The sequence below is a fragment of the Diadema antillarum genome, unplaced genomic scaffold, assembly GCF_040938485.1.
Source record: "Diadema antillarum isolate AM-2024a unplaced genomic scaffold, OU_Dant_1.0 scf00000008, whole genome shotgun sequence".
Taxonomy (NCBI): Eukaryota; Metazoa; Echinodermata; class Echinoidea; order Diadematoida; family Diadematidae; genus Diadema; species Diadema antillarum.
The window spans coordinates 255622-273985 of record NW_027270897.1 but is presented as its reverse complement, the minus strand read 5'-3'; the positions used below and the strand labels follow the sequence as shown (position 1 = coordinate 273985).

Genomic DNA, 18364 nt, shown 5'->3' with positions numbered 1-18364 from the left:
GTTAATGCAAGAAGTACCTTTTACAAGAGCCAGTCAATTTCCTTTCAAATAGCACATCAAATATTTTGCTTTCGATACACTTGCCAGAACTCCGGGATGTGGTCAATGCACGGGAGGTCAGGAGCCATTAATATATTGGCAAGTAGGGAATGTGCTGGGAGTCAGACTGAAAATGGCGAGTAATGCCTGCAGATGTGGATAATGTTGGCACAGCAGGAGAGGACTTACCGTCCCTGACGAACGTGTTGGCAAAGTAGACGTATCGCACCATGCTGACTTTGGGGTCCTCTGACCGCGCCTCGATCTTCCTCTCCACTGGCACCAAGTCAGCGTCAAAGTCCTGCTTGTGATCTGTCCTCTCCTGTGAAACAAATGCAGATAAAACAAACAGAACAAAACAAAAAAGTTAAAGAGGAGTGTTGTCATTCATCACACAGTCCACACAAGAGTAAAAGATTTCGCAGTCAATCTTGATAAAGAAAAACCTTTTTTAAATGGGAATCTCTTTTTGCAAAGCTTTCCAAATTTCCACCTAAACATTCGACAGAGAGTATGTTCTTTGTCCTGCATATGATCAAAATACATCAGAGTTTGTGAAGAGGTACACTGTATTTCTATAAAGAGGCAACACAAATGCATATCGAGAAAACTGGGTCCCTCTGTGCTTTCAACAATGGACAGAGATACCTCATGGTGGTTTCTATTCTCACCTTTTCGGGTGTGGTGGGTGTGTTGTCACTTCCCTCAATCACTTTGCCGCCACCATCCTGGGCGCGTCGGTGCTTGGCGCGGGGCTTGGCGGTGCCACGCTTCTGGCGCACCCGCCGAAGCGACGCCCGCAGAGACTTGGTGAGGGACTTGCGCCGCGACATCTGCTCGCCGCTGACCGACAGATCTTCGGGGTTGAGGGTGCAGTGCTGGTGGATGAGGCGCCGCAGCGTGATGTCCACCAGGGCGAAACCGTGACCGGTGCCAAAGGCCGCCACGCCCCAGGTGGACTGGAGCGCCAGGGCAGTGATGGCCGCCGGGGGCTGGGCCTGCACCACAAAGTCGGGTTGGAACCCTTTGGCGTACTTGACCGCATCGTCGCGCACGGAGAGGGCATCGTGGCCCTTCCACACAAACTTGTCATCAGAGCCGACAATATTTACGACCACAGTCTGTGCATTTCATTTCAAACGGAAGAAAAAGAACATCTCTTAATTTTTTGCAGTATTTGTTTGAAATTACTATAAGGCTGTATTGACAAAGTCCAATCGTTATACAGCATCTCATGGTCAAACTTATTTCTCATTTGATTTTCTTTGTATTTCTCTGTATTCTGTCACAATAATTCTATACATTCTTTCATATGTATACTACACAACAATGAATGATGAATCAAGCCTTGTTTTCTCAGGTGATTTCATTATTTGTACCCTGCAGAAACAATGAATGAAATGAAATTTGTTTTGAAATGTGAATTACAAATTGCTGCAAGTCTTCTGAGGATACAGGGATAAGTTTCTTCTCATGCAATACTTGTTTACAGGATATACAGTAAAGCATACTATTTCACTCATACTCCATGATGAAAACTGTAGTACATTAAGCCAACTGCTTCACCATGTTTTGACTAACAAGGACGAGAACATTTGTGAGCAAATGAGAAAATGGAATGGTAGTAAAATGAAATCCTGCATTTTTTTCCCCCGTTATTCTACAGAATTTATTAAATGCAACACCAGGTAATATGCATGTGGGTACAGCTAGTGACAGTGCTCGTAAAGGGATTCACTTAAAGGGGTGGTACATTTTCGGTGAGATAAGGCTTCAAGTTTTCAACATTTTTTGATGATGATTTTTTTGAGATAATGAGAAACCTCTTATGAAATATGAAATAGCATATAATTCTAAGAGGAATTCAAAGTTTATCTGACGAAAATTGGTTTTGAAATGGCTGAGATATCCAAAACAAAGCGATCTTAAATATAAGGTGGGACCCACCTTTCATTAGAATCACTTTGTTTTACTTTGTTTTTGGATATCTCACCCTTTCAAAACTGATTTTTATCAAATAAACTTTGCATTCCTCTTGGAGTTGTATGCTATATAAAATTTTATATGAAGTGGTTTCTAAGTACCTCACAAAAAGTTCAAAGCTGAATCCTCACCTCAACTAAATACTATACCATCCCTTTAAGATTGACTTCAAATCTGCTCCTCTCTCACCTCAACTGTCTTCTCCACATCTTCCTCCCCAATCTTCAGCACCACCAGCTGACCGGCGGTTCCCGCGGCAACCAGGGTGCCACTCTGTGGGCAGAGGGCGATCTTCTGAATGCCGAGGCGTGGGTCATCGCTGAAGGGGTCAAAGTTCCCAACCTGGAGAGGGGGGGGGGGGGGGGACACAAAAACAAAACCATCAGCAACATTTGTTGAGATCATTCAATCTGATGTAAGATATGACACACACACATGGTAACGTTTTTTCGAATATAAACACAAGAATTACAAAGAGTAATAGTGGATACAACAAAAAAATGCCTCCAAGTTTTCATTGACGATACACACATACACACAGGGCCCCCACAAGTACAGCACATAGAGTTACGTCCAGCATGGGCACAGCAACATTTCCTTCTCACCTTTCGGAATGGCGGCCACTCCTCTTCTGCCTCGACGGCGCCCACCGTGCCATTCTGCTCCCCGTCGCTGGTGAAGATGGGGGCGACGTTGAGGCGGTAGAGGAATCGCAGCGAGGAGGTGGACGCGTCCCAGAAGCGGATGGAGCCATCCTCGTGGCCAGTCAGGAGCAGGTCATGGTACACCGGTGTCTCCACCAGGTTCTTGCCACCGGTCACGGGGAAGTCCTACATGGTTGTGAGGGGCAGAATGGCATTAAAGATACCGGTAATCTTTGAGAAACTCGACTAATGCAAAATGTGACAAGTGCTTGCGGGATAGAATGACGCAGAATCTCTAGATGGAAATTCATCAACCCTTTTACCTAGGTTATTCACAGGGATCCTGTATAAAGTCTATTGAGACTTTGGGGTGCCATAGGAAATGGGTTACCCATTGCAGTTTATTTCACAGTTTAGACACACCAGATTGCTGCTCTTGTCTTATTCTTGGACACACTATTCTATGTATGATTCTGACTGGGGAAATATTACGTTGCTTTGGGATCGAATAGGTAGAATTGATTCCCTAACACTGATTATTCAATCCCCGATTATATTTGATATTTCATCACTTGCATTTCTTGATATGGTCCCACCAATATAATAGCTTCACAGTTTATTTGACATTAAAATCAACTTGTTCCATGTCTATACCACTGCCATTATTGCTTTTCGCTTCTGTTTCTGATTTATCATCTTTTCATGTTTATGCCCCTCAACATCAAAAGGAGCATTATCCAGTCAATCATCACCATCAAAATTGCCACCAGCATCATCATCTTCATTATCATTATCTTCACCACCAGCACTTTCAATATTCATAACTAATGATGTTATAAACATTACCAACATTACCATCATCAACCGATCAGCCATATATATCAACACATGTTATCATCTTCATCATCCTCATCACTGAGTAAACCCTGAAGAATAAACCTTACCCTCATCACTACCAAAATCATCATCACATCAATGTCAGCATCCCTGTCATCACTTCCATGCCATCACCACTGTGACAATCACCATCATCATCATAATCACCATCACCACCACCATCACCACCATCATCATCACCATCATCATCACTGTGATAATCACCATTCAGCTTTCTCCTCCTCATTATGGCCATCACTATTTTCTATTTCAAAATCTTCATTACACCAAAACATGCACCCAATCCACCCAACCCAACCCAGCCCCACCAAAGTCACTGCTGTTACACAGAGACAAGCAACTCCTCCCCTTCCCACTCTTCTCATTATTCTCAAACCCTCCTCCTCCTCCTCCCTTCCCCACTACACCCAAGGATTCCTCCCCTCCCCCCTCCCCCCTCCCTCCCCGCACTACCACACTCACCCGCTGTGAGACCGAGTTCTGCTGCTGCTGCTCCCCAGCCTCCTGTATCTTCTCCAAGAGGTGGGAGGGCACGTTGGCAAAGTAGTTGGAGCAGGTGACGTAGGAGGCATGGATGGAGGAGAGGTAAGGCAGTTGGAACGTGGGCCATCTGAGGGATGGGAAAAAAACCCCACAAACAAACACACAAAATGAGAATCAGTCAATGAAAGATGAACAAGCATGATGTCCAGTTTACATGTGATGTCATTTATGAGCATAACGTTGCGTACATCACATATTTCGCGGCAAGTTTATTCTTCACAATTGAACGATTAACAACATGCCACAATATTGCTCTCCTGTAACAAATAATATAATGCAATGTATATCATCTCCAAGATGAGAAATCTTTAACTTATTGTATACGCTGTTATTTATTTATTATTCGCGTACAGATATTTTCGCGAATGGCGAGGCCATAGACATTTTCGCGAGATGTTGTTTTCGCGAATTGACGCTGACGCTTACGTTAATAATGCACTATTAACAGGGCGCATTGAGACATTTTCGCGTGTTGTTAAATTCGCGATCCAACTGTGATTCGTGAAATTCACGAAAATTAAACCCTCGTGAAAATACCAGCTTATACAGTATAATGTTGAAAAGAAGCAAGATTTAGTTGTCTTTCCTTCAGTGATTCTTGGTCGTGAATCTCAACACTCGCTACGTCAACAAGGATGTATTAATGCTCGTGAAAAATTTGGCATATGTAGAACCTTTCCACTCACATTAGGAACGCCAACAAATTGTCACTCGGCCTTCTAGCATAATACGACAGGGAGTTTCGCAGCAGTTATTTGGTTTGTTTGTTATTACCAGGGCTACCTCATAAGGCTTCTTTTCAGTGATATTCAGTGTCACAAGGAAAACACTACCACCGAGCCGGCCTGTATAAGTGAATTAGATACATTTCCCCCAAACAGTCATTGACAAAAACTGTATTTGTCATACATTTTGCAGGGTTTTTATTTTTATGAATTCTGTGAATTATATAACACAAGAATATATTAACTCTGATGCTGACATGAATGTAAATTGCACACATACATATCTTTGTCCACTGCTGTATTCGACAATCATGAATTTAACCACTCGATAGAATGTTGGAAAGTATGATTCGCAAAAAATCAGACTCGCTAAATATATGGCATATACAGTAGCCATGACAATAAGGCTGCCGCAAAATGAGCTTCTTGTTCTTATTCTGTCTGTACTCACTCGAATCAATGACAGTACAAAATGGGGAGAATTATCTGGGAAACACAAATCAATTTATGTGCAGGACAGCAGGGGAAATGTTTCGTGTGCAATGATGACATTGTGCATCAAATTTGTGATGCTGGAACTTAAATTTGATTTGATTCGATTACATTTAGAAGAATATTTTTTCAGAGTATCTTTCCTGTTCTTAGTCTTTCTTCCAGACCTACCCCTTTGTCTGCAGATCAATGAAGATGATTTCTTCCTCCACCAGTACGGCCAGTGTGTGTGGCTCATCAAATTCTGCAATCCATGACAAAGAAAAATGAGCAAAAATAAAGAAATTAATAATTTTCAAAGCATTCTCTTCATCATTCTGAAGGAGGGCAAGGAGAGAGGAGAGTTAAAGGGATGGCAGAATTTTGGTTGAGATGAGGATTAAGCTTTCAACTTCTGCCAGGTACAGCAGTTAGTAATAATTATGATAATGCCACTACTAGAAATTATACAGATAGCAATCATCATTACCATCATATTCATGGTCATCAACATAATGATCACCATCATCATCGTGATTATCATCTGATATCACTGAGATTCAGATTCACTTTCATTGTGTGAACAATTTGGAAATCTTGTTTTTTGTTTTTTTCACACAAAATGCCCTTATGCTCATCCTCATCAAGGTCTAATACAATTCTGCATGATGTCGTTGAATGAGTAATATTCGGACACATTTAGAACACGCATGATAGTTACACACAAAAAAAAAAACAACAGCCTCTTCAGAGGGCCTGAAAACTAATTTTCCCTCTCTCACAAATGTGCAAGTCAATCACATAAACTTCTAACAGTAAAACAGATATACATGCAATTTTGCACACCACCCTATGAGCCAGACGATTACCCTATCTGTGTCAGGTACTTTGGACAGTGTGTAAAGCACTATACGGTTTTCTGTGCCAATCAGCACTCAAAGCAAACAAAGTGTTAACAGGAGCTCACCGTATTCATCGTCCACGTCGGACATGGTGAAGAAGTCGATGACCTTGGAGGTGAAGTCGAAGACGACGTGCTGTCCCTTGTCCTGGATGACCGTGACGACGTGGTGGTCGCCGTAGCTCGCCCGCGGCATGCCGCCGGAGAAGATAGTGAAAGGCTCGCTGCGGGCGCAAAGGTCACGAGAGGTTATGAAAGCATGCCACTTTTGGCTTCTTTGCTGGGACATGCTGGACTTTGCATACTTACAGTGCATTAAAACGACAGCTTATTAAATCAAACAATCGAATTGGAATCAAGATGATATCCATAACATGTGATACCAAGATGGCATTAGCATAGGTATTTCAAATCATATTGTTTCATCAACCAACCACATCATTTTTCAAAATTCTTCCTTCAATCAATTTCAGTTTCAATCAACTTTTGTTGACTTTCTTCTAAGCCATACAATATATACACGTTATACATTAAATATTTACTATATACATTAAAATTTCACATCTCTTTTGATGCACTAATTCTTCTAACCTTCCCTCCATCCTACCATTATCAGCATAAATGTTTTCCCTGATTCATTCCATCTCAGCCTTCATTCTTGGTTTAATCTCTTCTCCCGCATCATCCTCCCTCCTCTTACTGTCTTGCCCTCATAACATCCTCTTCTCTCTGATGCACGAACAATTTCAAGCATGTCATGCCGCAGATGGAGTGATTGATGATGTTACACTCAAAGAGTTCAATGCACTTTCCCTGGATTCCCATCAGGCGCGTAAATTTCACACCCCCTATCAGGGTGTCGGCATCCCCCCTGGCGACTGCTCTGTCACACTCACTGATTTTCATTCATGCATCCACCAATCAAAAAAACAACAACAACAACAAAATGATGGGGTGTGTATGCGTCATGTTCATGTATGCCCTTGGGCATGTCTTAACCCCCTCTTTATGCTATGGTTGGGTATTAAAATAATGCCCTTGGCGTTATCACCTTCTGCTGGTGCCAAAGGTATGACTCAATACCCAGTGGAGTGTCAGCTACAACCAATGTTAACAACGAATGGGTTCATGAGGTATGTGAATGTTTATCTCAATGTCTTTTTTGCACGATGAAAATTTATGGAACACTGTAATTCCCCTTTAGTCCACACTGGATGGCAGCTTTAAGGGAAACTTTGAACAAGTTGAAAGTTATTTTGAAGAGAATGAATAGGATTAGCAGTACCTCACATTTTCAGAATTTCCTTAATTCTTATCTGATTTTGATTAAATTTTCATTGTTTTGCTATATAAAATTGAACTCTTTCTTATCAGACTAAATCTCAACTGGCCATGATTTCCCTTTAAAGAACAACATCAAGAGTTTTGTGAACACCACGAAAAACCCCTACATTTGCCAAGGCCATGAAAGTGGAATTCACAAGAGGATATTCCACTTTCACACCAAGCATCTCTAGATCATTCAACCTCACCTTTTTGTGGTCAGGTACAGAATCTTGGGAATGGCCTTGCATGGAAATGGACCTGTGGATGTGAGAGAGAGAGAGAAAGATAAGAGATAGAAAGGGTTAAAGAGAACTTCACACAATCTAATAAAGAACAATGGAGGGAGACAAATATTTCAAACAGCTTCTTTACAGCACAGCGTTATCCAGCACTCTCTCGTACAAGGAGCCATGGGAACAAATGCACTTTAGATTGGCCCTACATAATTAACTGCTGCACGGCATCATGCCTGCCAAGTCTCATACAATGAGCATGAGGCTCACGCACACTTCATGTAGCTTTCCTCGTGCCAATCGATGAAAATCTCACGCTCGAAGAGAAAAAAATTACCTGATCCTCACACCTAATTGGAGCTTGACTTTTTGTGATCACAACCCTTTCAAAGGAATAAATCCTAATAAATGCAGCTCTTGCATCTGTAGAATGGTGTAGAATCTTACTGACTCTTTTGAACCCTTCTCTGAGTATGAGAGGGCAAACAAACATGGAATATAAATAACATTTCAACAGACTTGTGAATACAATTCTTGTAGATTATACATAATGACACTAAGATATTAAAGAGATAATTTTGTGTATGAGACTACAAACATGAGTAAAATGAAAAGAGGAAAAAAAAGTGAAATAAAATAATGCATAAATGATAAAACACCAACTTGTAAACAACAAGGGCCTATACATGGACAATCTACATGTATAGTACACTGTATATAGAAATCTTAAATTACAAGCTGAATAAAGCAGGCTGTTTCAGTATCCTACTGCTACAAGTATGTGTACAGTTGTAAGTCCAACTCTGTTTGTACCATATATGGCACCTGAATAATTTTCTAGCACTTCCAACCATTTTTTAACGACACATTCTGAATGTTCCCCATCCCCTAACTGCCACCGTCTATATGTAACATCAGCTTCACAACTGAAATTTGCTCTTCGCATTGTACCAGAATGAAAGTGAGAACCGGGCTAGAATTATATTGTTTGTCTTTTTCTGGAAATAAAACGTGATTTACCGCAGGGAGTAGCTTATGATGACTCTTGAATTATCTGACCAAGTGACATTGTCTGATTCATTATGTACAGAGGCACTGTAGGATAGTGTCTTTGCTTTTCGATCAATGATGGACAAGTAAGTTTCACATACTGACTGCAATGGTGTAGTAAATTATGAATGCATTTAAGGATGAATGATGATTGATAGTTTGCATGCACTGGCTCTTGCTAACTTAGGCAAGTCTCAGGAAGTTTTCTGGTAACAAGGAAAGACATTTGTCACGCATGACATTTTAAATGTATTTGTATATGCTGATGTTATCAAATGACAGCCTGGTTGTAATCTAAGCTGATGCTTTTCAAACCATAGCAAAGAGATCCAGCGGCTGTTGCAGAGATGATACAACCTTGGACTGTAAGACAGTTGATGGTAGTGTTGTGATATGTGTGTGAGTGTGTGCGGAAAGGGAGATAGCTACATTCTTAGGTTACAAGAAAGGTCAATTCCAAAAGCATAGCTTATCAAAACAGAGGAACTAAATAAAGAACTTGCATGCTTTCAAAAAAAAAAAACTACAGGCAACCAATAGAAGTTTCTTTTAAAAATGTTCCATTCACTTAAACAGACAGCAATATTTCAAAACATCTGTTTACACATATTACCATTCAATGTTCATACCATGTTTGATAACTTGATTAGTGACCTGGAACTGGAATCTCACAGACAGTAATGAAAAAAAAAATATGTTAAGGTTATTCCGCCAAGGGAATTTTGCATTTCAAACATCCTCCACTGTACACTTTGCTCGACACTGAGGAGACGCCCATGAGTGTTTTCTCCAGTCTGAGAAAACATTTTCAGCTATTCCTGAAGGCCGAGAACATGTTTATCTAATATTCTAATAATAAAATATTATCAGATATATCTGTAGAAACACAGATTGTTTATATAAAACTCAATAAAGATATTTGCAGATATTGATGAAGAAACAAAATTTGCTTAGCTAACATTCAGAAAAAGAAAACATTCTAGACTATTTTTGAAGAAAAAAATGCCTATCTAATTCTCTTAAGAAAAAGGAAGAATGATTACATCTAGCAGACAATTAATATTGGGAGGAACATCAGCAAAAATGTGATATCTATTGCAGGACTTGACACTATAAACTTTTAGCACTGGTGGCCTGTTCGGGCCACTAAAATCTTTGAATATGAAATTTTGGTGGTCTGAAAAAGAAATGTAGTGGCCTAAAACAAAAAAGAAATATGAAAATTCTTTTTGAATTTTAGATGCCTGATCGGGTTACCAAGAAGGAAATTTGGTGGCCTTTTTTAATTGGGGTAATTTTGCACATCTTTTTTCTCATTCTGTTTTGTTTTTTTACTTTGTATGCATTCAATTCAGTCAGTTCAATCCTATCTGTCTAAACTTTACAAGGCAAGCTAAAATTGAAAGATGGCGATTTGATAATGTATACAGATTATAATTTCTGCAACAAAATGCTCTCAACAAGACTTGGTGGGTTGTGAGCGGAGGGCAATTTATCAAAACATCCACGGCACAACACTCAATCCTGCTATGTATCAAAAAGATAAACATCTATCAGTATTTGGTCTGTCTACACATCACGACACTTGACCCCTACTCGAAGGTTTTTTACTTTTTCTTTTTTTTTCTCACAACAATGCCTGGGTATTTCCTCCAAGTTATGAGGGTACTATTGGATTTCTCGCAATCGTATCACGACCATTATCAGTAGTTTTTATACAAACTAGGCAATGTGGAGTCAATGTGGATGTATGCCTGTTCTCTGGTATCGGTTCATGTGTGAATGACTAATGTGACTTTGTGCTTGCATTACGGCAAGGGCAAAACAAAATGTATGTGATGCAGAAACAGCTAGTGGCTTTAAAAAAAAATCTGAAATAAACCACTATCTATCTCAGTGTCCTATTTTATTGGTTAGTCTTTGTCTTTATTCCTATCATATTCTAACCCTTTTTAATCATTATCGTTACCATCATTACTTATCATTGGCCTTCGCCTTTCCAAATTATCATCACCATTATCATTAGTTTCTATACAAACTACACAATGTAGAATCAATACAAAGAATGTACATAGAGAGTTACTTTGAATGCTACACATACCACTCTGGGGATAAAACAGACTCACACTAACTAGTCTATGAAACCCACCATTTGACGTTTGGTGGGAGGATATAGCAGTCCCTTCTACTATTCTCCACGTTTGTAAAAAACACTGGCTTTGGGGAGAGCTGTAATCATTATTTATGATTGCTGGAAGGTAAGCTGGGGTGTTAACACCACCAGCTTTATATCTTTTCTAGCTCTTTCTCTAGTCAGGAATGCGCCACAGCGACATTAACGTGGTGAGGGATTTTTGTTCCCCCCTCCAGGTGAAAGCCACATTATCCATCGCTTGTTTTGACATTTTCTCTTTAGCTCCACCATGAATTATCAACCACAGTTGTAAGCCATGAATGTTGTACAGCTCACTCTCGCGCTCACTCTCTCCCTCGCTGCATCATTTTCTTAATCCTCCCCTCTTTTGAATTTCTGTCTCTATGAATTCATAATGAGCAGAAGATACATTGTCGAGGAAGGGAAAAATGAATTTTTGCCGGTCACGGCAACACTCCCCATCTGTCACTGTTGAATGAGAGCAGTATCACGTCTCAGAAAAATGTGCAGTCTCGCGCACACGACATATAAAAGAATGAGAACAGTGAGCCCTTTTGTTTTTGGTTTTATGCCTTTTAAAGCAAGCTCCCTGACGGTCTCCGGTAATTCGTTTCTCCTAAATCATACCGTCAAAATCCCATCATCCTTCTCATTTATCACTTTTTATTTGGCCACAGAGAGAGACATAAGAAATTGTATTCTCTATGAACATAAAAATGTGAATTAAAACAAAAAAATACAGCAACAGAGAAGGAAGAGGTAAAAGTGATGAAACCTGTGAGCTTGTGGTCTTACAAGACAGATTCTGAGCTGTCGTATGGAGGCACGAGACGCTCATACATTTCATTACAAATAAATATCGCATTTGGTGTGGATCTATATGAAATCTACACTCTATCTTCTTGTTTGTTTGTTTGTTTTTTATAAACTACAAGGGGCGGATTTAAAGGACAAGTTCACCTTTATAAACATAAGGATTGAGAGAATGTAGCAATATTAGTAGAACACATCATTGAAAGTTTGAGGAAAATCAGACAATCCGTTCAAAAGTTATGAATTTTTAAAATTTTTGTGCAGCAACCGCTGGATGAGAAGACTACTGCAGTGTATGAATAACTTGCGTACAACAATATAAGGAAAATATAAAGAGAATTTCACAAAATTCCATCTTTTGAAAAAAGTACACATTCCCCTGACTCGTTACCGACAAATGTTATGGGCAATATTATTCCCCCTGCCTTTAGAAAGAGGCAAGTCAAGAGCTCTTTTATTATGCGAAAAAAATGAAAATATGTTGAATTTTCTTTTACATTTTCTTTATACTGTTGTACGCATATGACTCACAAGCTGTAGTAGTCTCCTCATCCAGCGGTTCCAACACAAAAATTTTAAAAATTCATAACTTTTGCATCGATTGTCCAATTTTCCTCAAACTTTCACTGATGTGTTCTACTAATATTGTTGCATTCTCTCAATCCTTATGTTTATGAAGGTGAACTTGTCCTTTAACATTCCGAGCTTTCCTGTCGCTTGCATGACTCTTTTAAAATTTCAGTAAAACTCACAATGGCATAAACGGAGTTAAAAGTGTAGACTTGATGGGCATTTTCTCCCACCACAAGAAACTTTTCTGCCATGTTTATGATTCCTCAAAGTGTTTGGTCAGTGATGCCTACTTCCATTGGGAGATAAAAAACTTGCAACCAGTAAAATTGTTTGAGAAACAGAAGTGGCAAAGGCATGCTTTATACACCTTCCAACTACAAATAGGCCTGATTAAATGAGACCACTCCGCAGACTGAGTTAAAGGGGATGGCTAGTAACTGATCAGTGGGAATCAGTGGGAATGCCGAGGGATGATTGTTCCAATCCTTGTGGGATTCATTTAAGAGTACATTATATATCTATTCTTGTATGAAAATTATTTGCTTCAGAATGGTCTCATATTCAAGTAATGTGCAGTTTAATGTTTCCAGGTAAGCATCCCTGGTCAGTGACGGGGCATTAATCTGCACATTACTTGAATATGAGACCGTTCTGAGTAAATAATTTTCACACAACAGTAGATATAAAATGTACTCTTAAATGAATCCCAAAGAATTGGAACAATCATCCCTCAGCATTCCCACTGATTCCCACTGATCGGTTACTAGCCATCCCCTTTAATGCATGGTGTCATTATCTTGTTGATGGATGTGGAACAAGATATATCAGCCTCACACAACTCTGAAAATGGATCATAGTGGTCGGCATCTCAGGTCCGGCATAAAGGTAATCATGTCAGGTCTTGCGGCCATGGTGTAATAAGTGAATGATACGTTTTCTCTTCCTCTCAAAGATCCAGTAGTGTGAGGAAACCTATGTGGTCCGATTGACTTAGTCTTCATTCGCTGCCCACTAGGGTACATTCAAAACCACGAATAGCGCCCGTCAGCTGCTAGTCAGCGAATATGTGCATCAATCCGAATTCACGAAGGTGGCACAAATGAAACCATGGTTTAAACCCTGGACAAAAACCATGGAGCGCCAAGTGTCGCACGGAATATTTCGTTACGAAATTGCTCATTTCGTTAACAAAATAATCATTTCGTGGACAAAATGTTTATTTAGTTACAAAATGTTGTCATTTCGTTACAAAATAATCATTTCATCGACGAATTGACTGATTTTGTAACGAAAAAACCCATGCGACACTTGGCACTCCATGGTTTTTGTCCATGGTTTAAACCATGGTTTCATTTGTACCACCTTCGTGAATTTGGGCCTTTGGCTGTGTGTGTACTTAAATAGAGATCACTGATGACGCTGTATACAATATGTTACGGGGATTCTTGAATGCACCAAAACTTGGCCGACCTTCCCTCTCCATGAATCCCCACGCTATAGGGTCCTTCAGAATGAAACTTTTCATTGCGGGAGAATCTATGATCACTGTTAAACTCGGTGTGAGCGCCGTCCTTACCATAGGGCACCAGCGGGTCCTTGGGGGGCGGCGACGGTTCGGACACTTTCCACACTTGGTAGCTCCCGTCGTTGTGCGAGCTGGTGAAGTGGGTCCCGTCGCGGTGCCAGCACAGGGACTCGATCTGGTGGCCCACGAACGACGCCTCCAGCATCAGCTCGCTCTGACGCCAGATGATCATCAGTCCCCGGTTGTAGCCAATCAGCAGCTGTTTGTATGCATGTTTATTTGTTTGTTTGAGGGAGGTAGGGATGGAGAGTGGGAAGGAAGGAAGGAGGGAAGGAATGAGAGAAAGAAGACAGTAGGGACGAAGGGACGGAGGGACAGAGGGAGGGAGGAGGGGTTGGTGGCAAATGGGGTCACCAGGTTAGAAAGACACAAAGATACATATAGACATTAACAAAGCCAGTAAACTAATTTTATTTTTAAGTTTTGTTTTCAAATCCACTATTAAAAAAAAAAATTAAACCTACCAGACTTGACTTTTTAGAATGGTTCAGAATCAATGAAGCCACAACTGACACTTGAATTGTCACCTAAGTCTGACTGTATGGCTCATATTTGTATTTAGTAATTTTCCTGCTAAGCATGTTGTGAAGGGAAAATAGGGAAAGTGACTATGCTGTATCAAGGAAGAAAGAGAAGGATCGTGCATAGTTTGGGGAGTTGACAGCAAATACATTTTACAAGCAATATTACCAGTAGATTTGTACTCTAAGGACCTTGTACTTCCATCTTGCAGATAATCTTGGTAAGCTACTAATCAAATGGTCCTTGCTCTATTAGATGGCAAAATGGACAGATGGCAACAAATGAGGGTAGACTGTGACATACGTGTCAGCCACAAATGAAGCAACATCTTCACAAACTAAACAAGATCGACAAATTGAACTCTTTTGTGTTGAAAGTCTAAATCAGTAATACGACTGGAAACTTGTAAGGCTGGCACATGAAAATATTGGTGCTAGATAGAAAAGTTCAACATTCACAAACAATGGTGTCACTTGGCGCAAATATCAAAAAGTGGAAGTCAAGCTTAACACACAACCCCACACCATGTTTTAAATCGACTTTATTTACAGTAATATCCAATAGATAAACATTCAACATCATATAAGACAAACACATTGGAATGCGTTTCATCGAACTTGCACGTAAAACACATTTGTGAATTTCACGATCGACATGCTTTCTCCATACAATGTTATTTGTTGCAAACACGAATATGCAAACTACAGGGGTGCCTTCCAAAGTCTTCTGACCTGTAAATATATCTTTGTATAATTTTTTTTTGTTTTTGTTGTTGACAGAAAATTAACAAGAATTAATTGCATCTTCGTATCAAAATACTACAGACTACATACAAAAGCAACGATGTCTTTTCATGGGGGAAAACTGTTGCAGTCACTTCATTATTGACCACACAAATAATTTGTATTACATATTTGTGAACAGACAAAAAGGAGAGTTATGCTGTGGTCATCTTGTCTTCTTATTTGCTTGTGTAGTTGCAGCCAACATTGGTACAAACTTGTGAAAGTTTAGATGAGAATTCCATAACTTTCTTCTCTTACGTCAGATTTTGATGAAACTTCACCATGCCGTATATTGTATGATTCTCGTGTATCTATGAGAGTTACTGGAAGATGATGTGGAATTGTGCATTTAATTCAAAGGCTAGTGTTGATACTTGGCTTGGTTTTAGATTTCTAAAAATTGTATCCCTCCATCCATGTCCCCCTTACCCGGTCCTTGTCACTTGGGTGCTGAGCTATTGCCTCAACCGCGCCCGGATTGACCTTGAAGTCGTCGGGGACACTAGAGGATGAAGAATCACGTAACCTGGTTAAGAGAGGAGAGCCGTTGCCGGGCGGGGCCACATGCGGCCAGACGAACGAACGAACGGACGTACGGACGGACGGATGGATGGAAGGGTAGACCGGCAGTATGGATGGATGAATTGATAGTAGGATGGATGGATGGATGGTTGTTGGGCATGAAAAGCAGAAAGTTTTGGGGAAGGTTTTTTTTTGGGGGGGGGGGGTTGGTTGGGGATGGGGAGGGGGTAAAGGATGGGGAGAGGGAGGATAGTAAGATCATATTTAGATAGACAAAACAGGATGGCAAGCAAGAAGGGGAAAGTAAAAACAAAAGGGGGAAAAGGAGCATAAGCAACTGAAGAAGTATAATGTGGGAGTAGTATGCATTATACATATGATAATCGTGTCTATATGCCCGCTATATCAGTGCTATAGGATATACACCACTACAATATCAATGCATTTCTTTACAAGCCAAACTATCTTTTGCATCATTGATATGTAGTAAACCATTGTTTATGACCAATACACCCATTACGTTCAGGGCTACAATTAACTTCTTGTTACTATACTTTCTTTAAAAAAAAAAAATGAAGATTTTCAGTTAAATTTGTTATGGGTCAATTTGAATTACTAATTGATAAGCGTACGGTTAGATGACTCCTTACAGCGTGAATGTACAATGTCTACAAACTATAAAACTAGCTACGATAATGATCGAGCTCCACTGGGACGTCAGTCATTTCCCTAAAATGTGACTGCTATTGCAATTACACAATTTATTCTCAAGCAAGTTATCATCATGTTAACAATCACCAATAGTGTTATGCACATTTTCTTATATTCCTTCTCACATAACTATGAATGTGAAACATTTTTGGCAATGATATTCAATTTCTTTCATTTACATAATGAGACAGTACCTCTTTGGATATCAATTTTTGTCTCATTCTGCCCATTTACTGGCACAAGCTTGTCTTTGCAAGATTGTGATGGAAAATACAGAAAGCTGCATTGCTGCTTTCTCAAAACAGAAAGTGCAACATTTAAAGTGGTTTATGTCAGGTTTCTCATATCAGTCTGTACTCAAGACTTTAAGCTGAGATCAGTACAAGTGACACTCAATATTTATTGTGTCGAATTTCAAAGCAGCACTATCATATAGAACACATCTAATCTTGTCTCATCTCTAATTTGAATACGAAAATTTCGTTCATACATTTCCTCGAACTGGCTGTCTTGGAGAAGCTTACCTACAACTAAGAGTACAAGTTGACATCGGCATCGATTCGTGCAAGGTGATTTGCTTACTGCATTGCACTACACATCATACAACGATAAATGATAAGCTTGTTGGTGACTAGGTTCAAGATGTGATTAAAAAAATAATGATAAAAATTGTCAATTCAGACCACTGCATGCCATGATGAACAAATTGTTAGTTGGTGCAGATAACTGTCATGATAATATTGTATGATATTGCATGGTTAGGAGAATTTACCCCGAGAGGAAAAATATCATTTTTTATGAATAAGAGAGAAACAAAAGGAACCCTTCAACAAAGAGATATGAGCAAAATCCTGACACAAGGCAGTAAATCCAGCATCCACTGGGAGGAAGGTTAATGGTTAACATAAAATCAAAAAGTTATAACTTACTTGGGGGCTTTGCGTCTGATTTCAAATAGTGTTTCCCTGAACCATTATAGCTACATCACGGAATTTATTCGGAAGTGCTGTTTTGATTTTTCCTCAGTGTAAATTCTCCAGCATAAGTTGACATGTGTATACATGATATGAATGCGTGAAGTGCTATTTGTGTTGTTGTTTTTTTGTTGTTAGCTGTTAGAATGCAGGAAAATAGCGTTGGGATGGGGGTGGAAAGCTGAAGTGATAATCAAGTATTTGAACAAAAAAAAAATGCAATGAAAAGAGGAAAGATTAAATCAGCCCCGCAGAGCAATGCTGCATCTACTATCGCAGGAAGCAATGCAGATACAGTGTTGTTAATTAGAGTCATCCTATGACTTCCGCCGACATGTCAGAAAATGTGTGATTTGAAACCATTCCACCATAAAATATGCCCAAACACAGCCGTGAGTGAGAGCAAAAAGAAATGCATTCAAAGGAACACTACGCAATCCATAAAAATATTTCCATAATGAGGTGATTTGTGCATATTAATGGTAGGCTGCCTTTAAGCTTGCAGGGAGTCAGAGAGGGGGGAAGGAGGTGGCAGAGGGGAGGAGGAGGAGGAGGAGGAGGAGGTGGTGGATGCGGAGGAGGAGGTGGTGGATGCGGAGGAGAGGAGGGAAGGAGGGAAAACACTCATGCAGGTGGATCAGGAGGAACACAGTGGCATGATGAAGTGGTTGGATGGAAATTTGTGGAATAAAGGCCAATGGATAGAACTGCTCAAGAGAATGAAAGCATTATGAAACATACCAAGATCTCAGGGGGAAACATTTACATACATGCTTTTCTTATTTTTTAAATCTAAATTTTCTTTTCCTTCTTGTCGAGAGAATTGTCAAAGAAAAGACAAGACAAAGGTATGGAACAAAAAGGAAGTTGGCACTTGAAAAGAATTAAATTAATCATTGAGAAATTGATGAT

General features: G+C 39.8%; 1 protein-coding gene across 1 annotated transcript in view; it reads right to left on the bottom strand.

The window, feature by feature from the left end:
• Positions 1–18364, bottom strand: part of LOC139718310 (LLGL scribble cell polarity complex component 2-like) — a gene marked incomplete at its 5' end in the record, with an annotated part of 52439 nt that overhangs the window by 21441 nt on the left and 12634 nt on the right. The window contains 10 exons of the mRNA XM_071629793.1: positions 229–361; positions 711–1160; positions 2212–2364; positions 2628–2852; positions 4026–4173; positions 5495–5567; positions 6270–6427; positions 7736–7787; positions 13930–14137; positions 15675–15771. Of these exons, the coding sequence (XP_071485894.1) occupies positions 229–361; positions 711–1160; positions 2212–2364; positions 2628–2852; positions 4026–4173; positions 5495–5567; positions 6270–6427; positions 7736–7787; positions 13930–14137; positions 15675–15771 (1697 nt within the window). The remainder of the gene's footprint in view (positions 1–228; positions 362–710; positions 1161–2211; positions 2365–2627; positions 2853–4025; positions 4174–5494; positions 5568–6269; positions 6428–7735; positions 7788–13929; positions 14138–15674; positions 15772–18364) is intronic.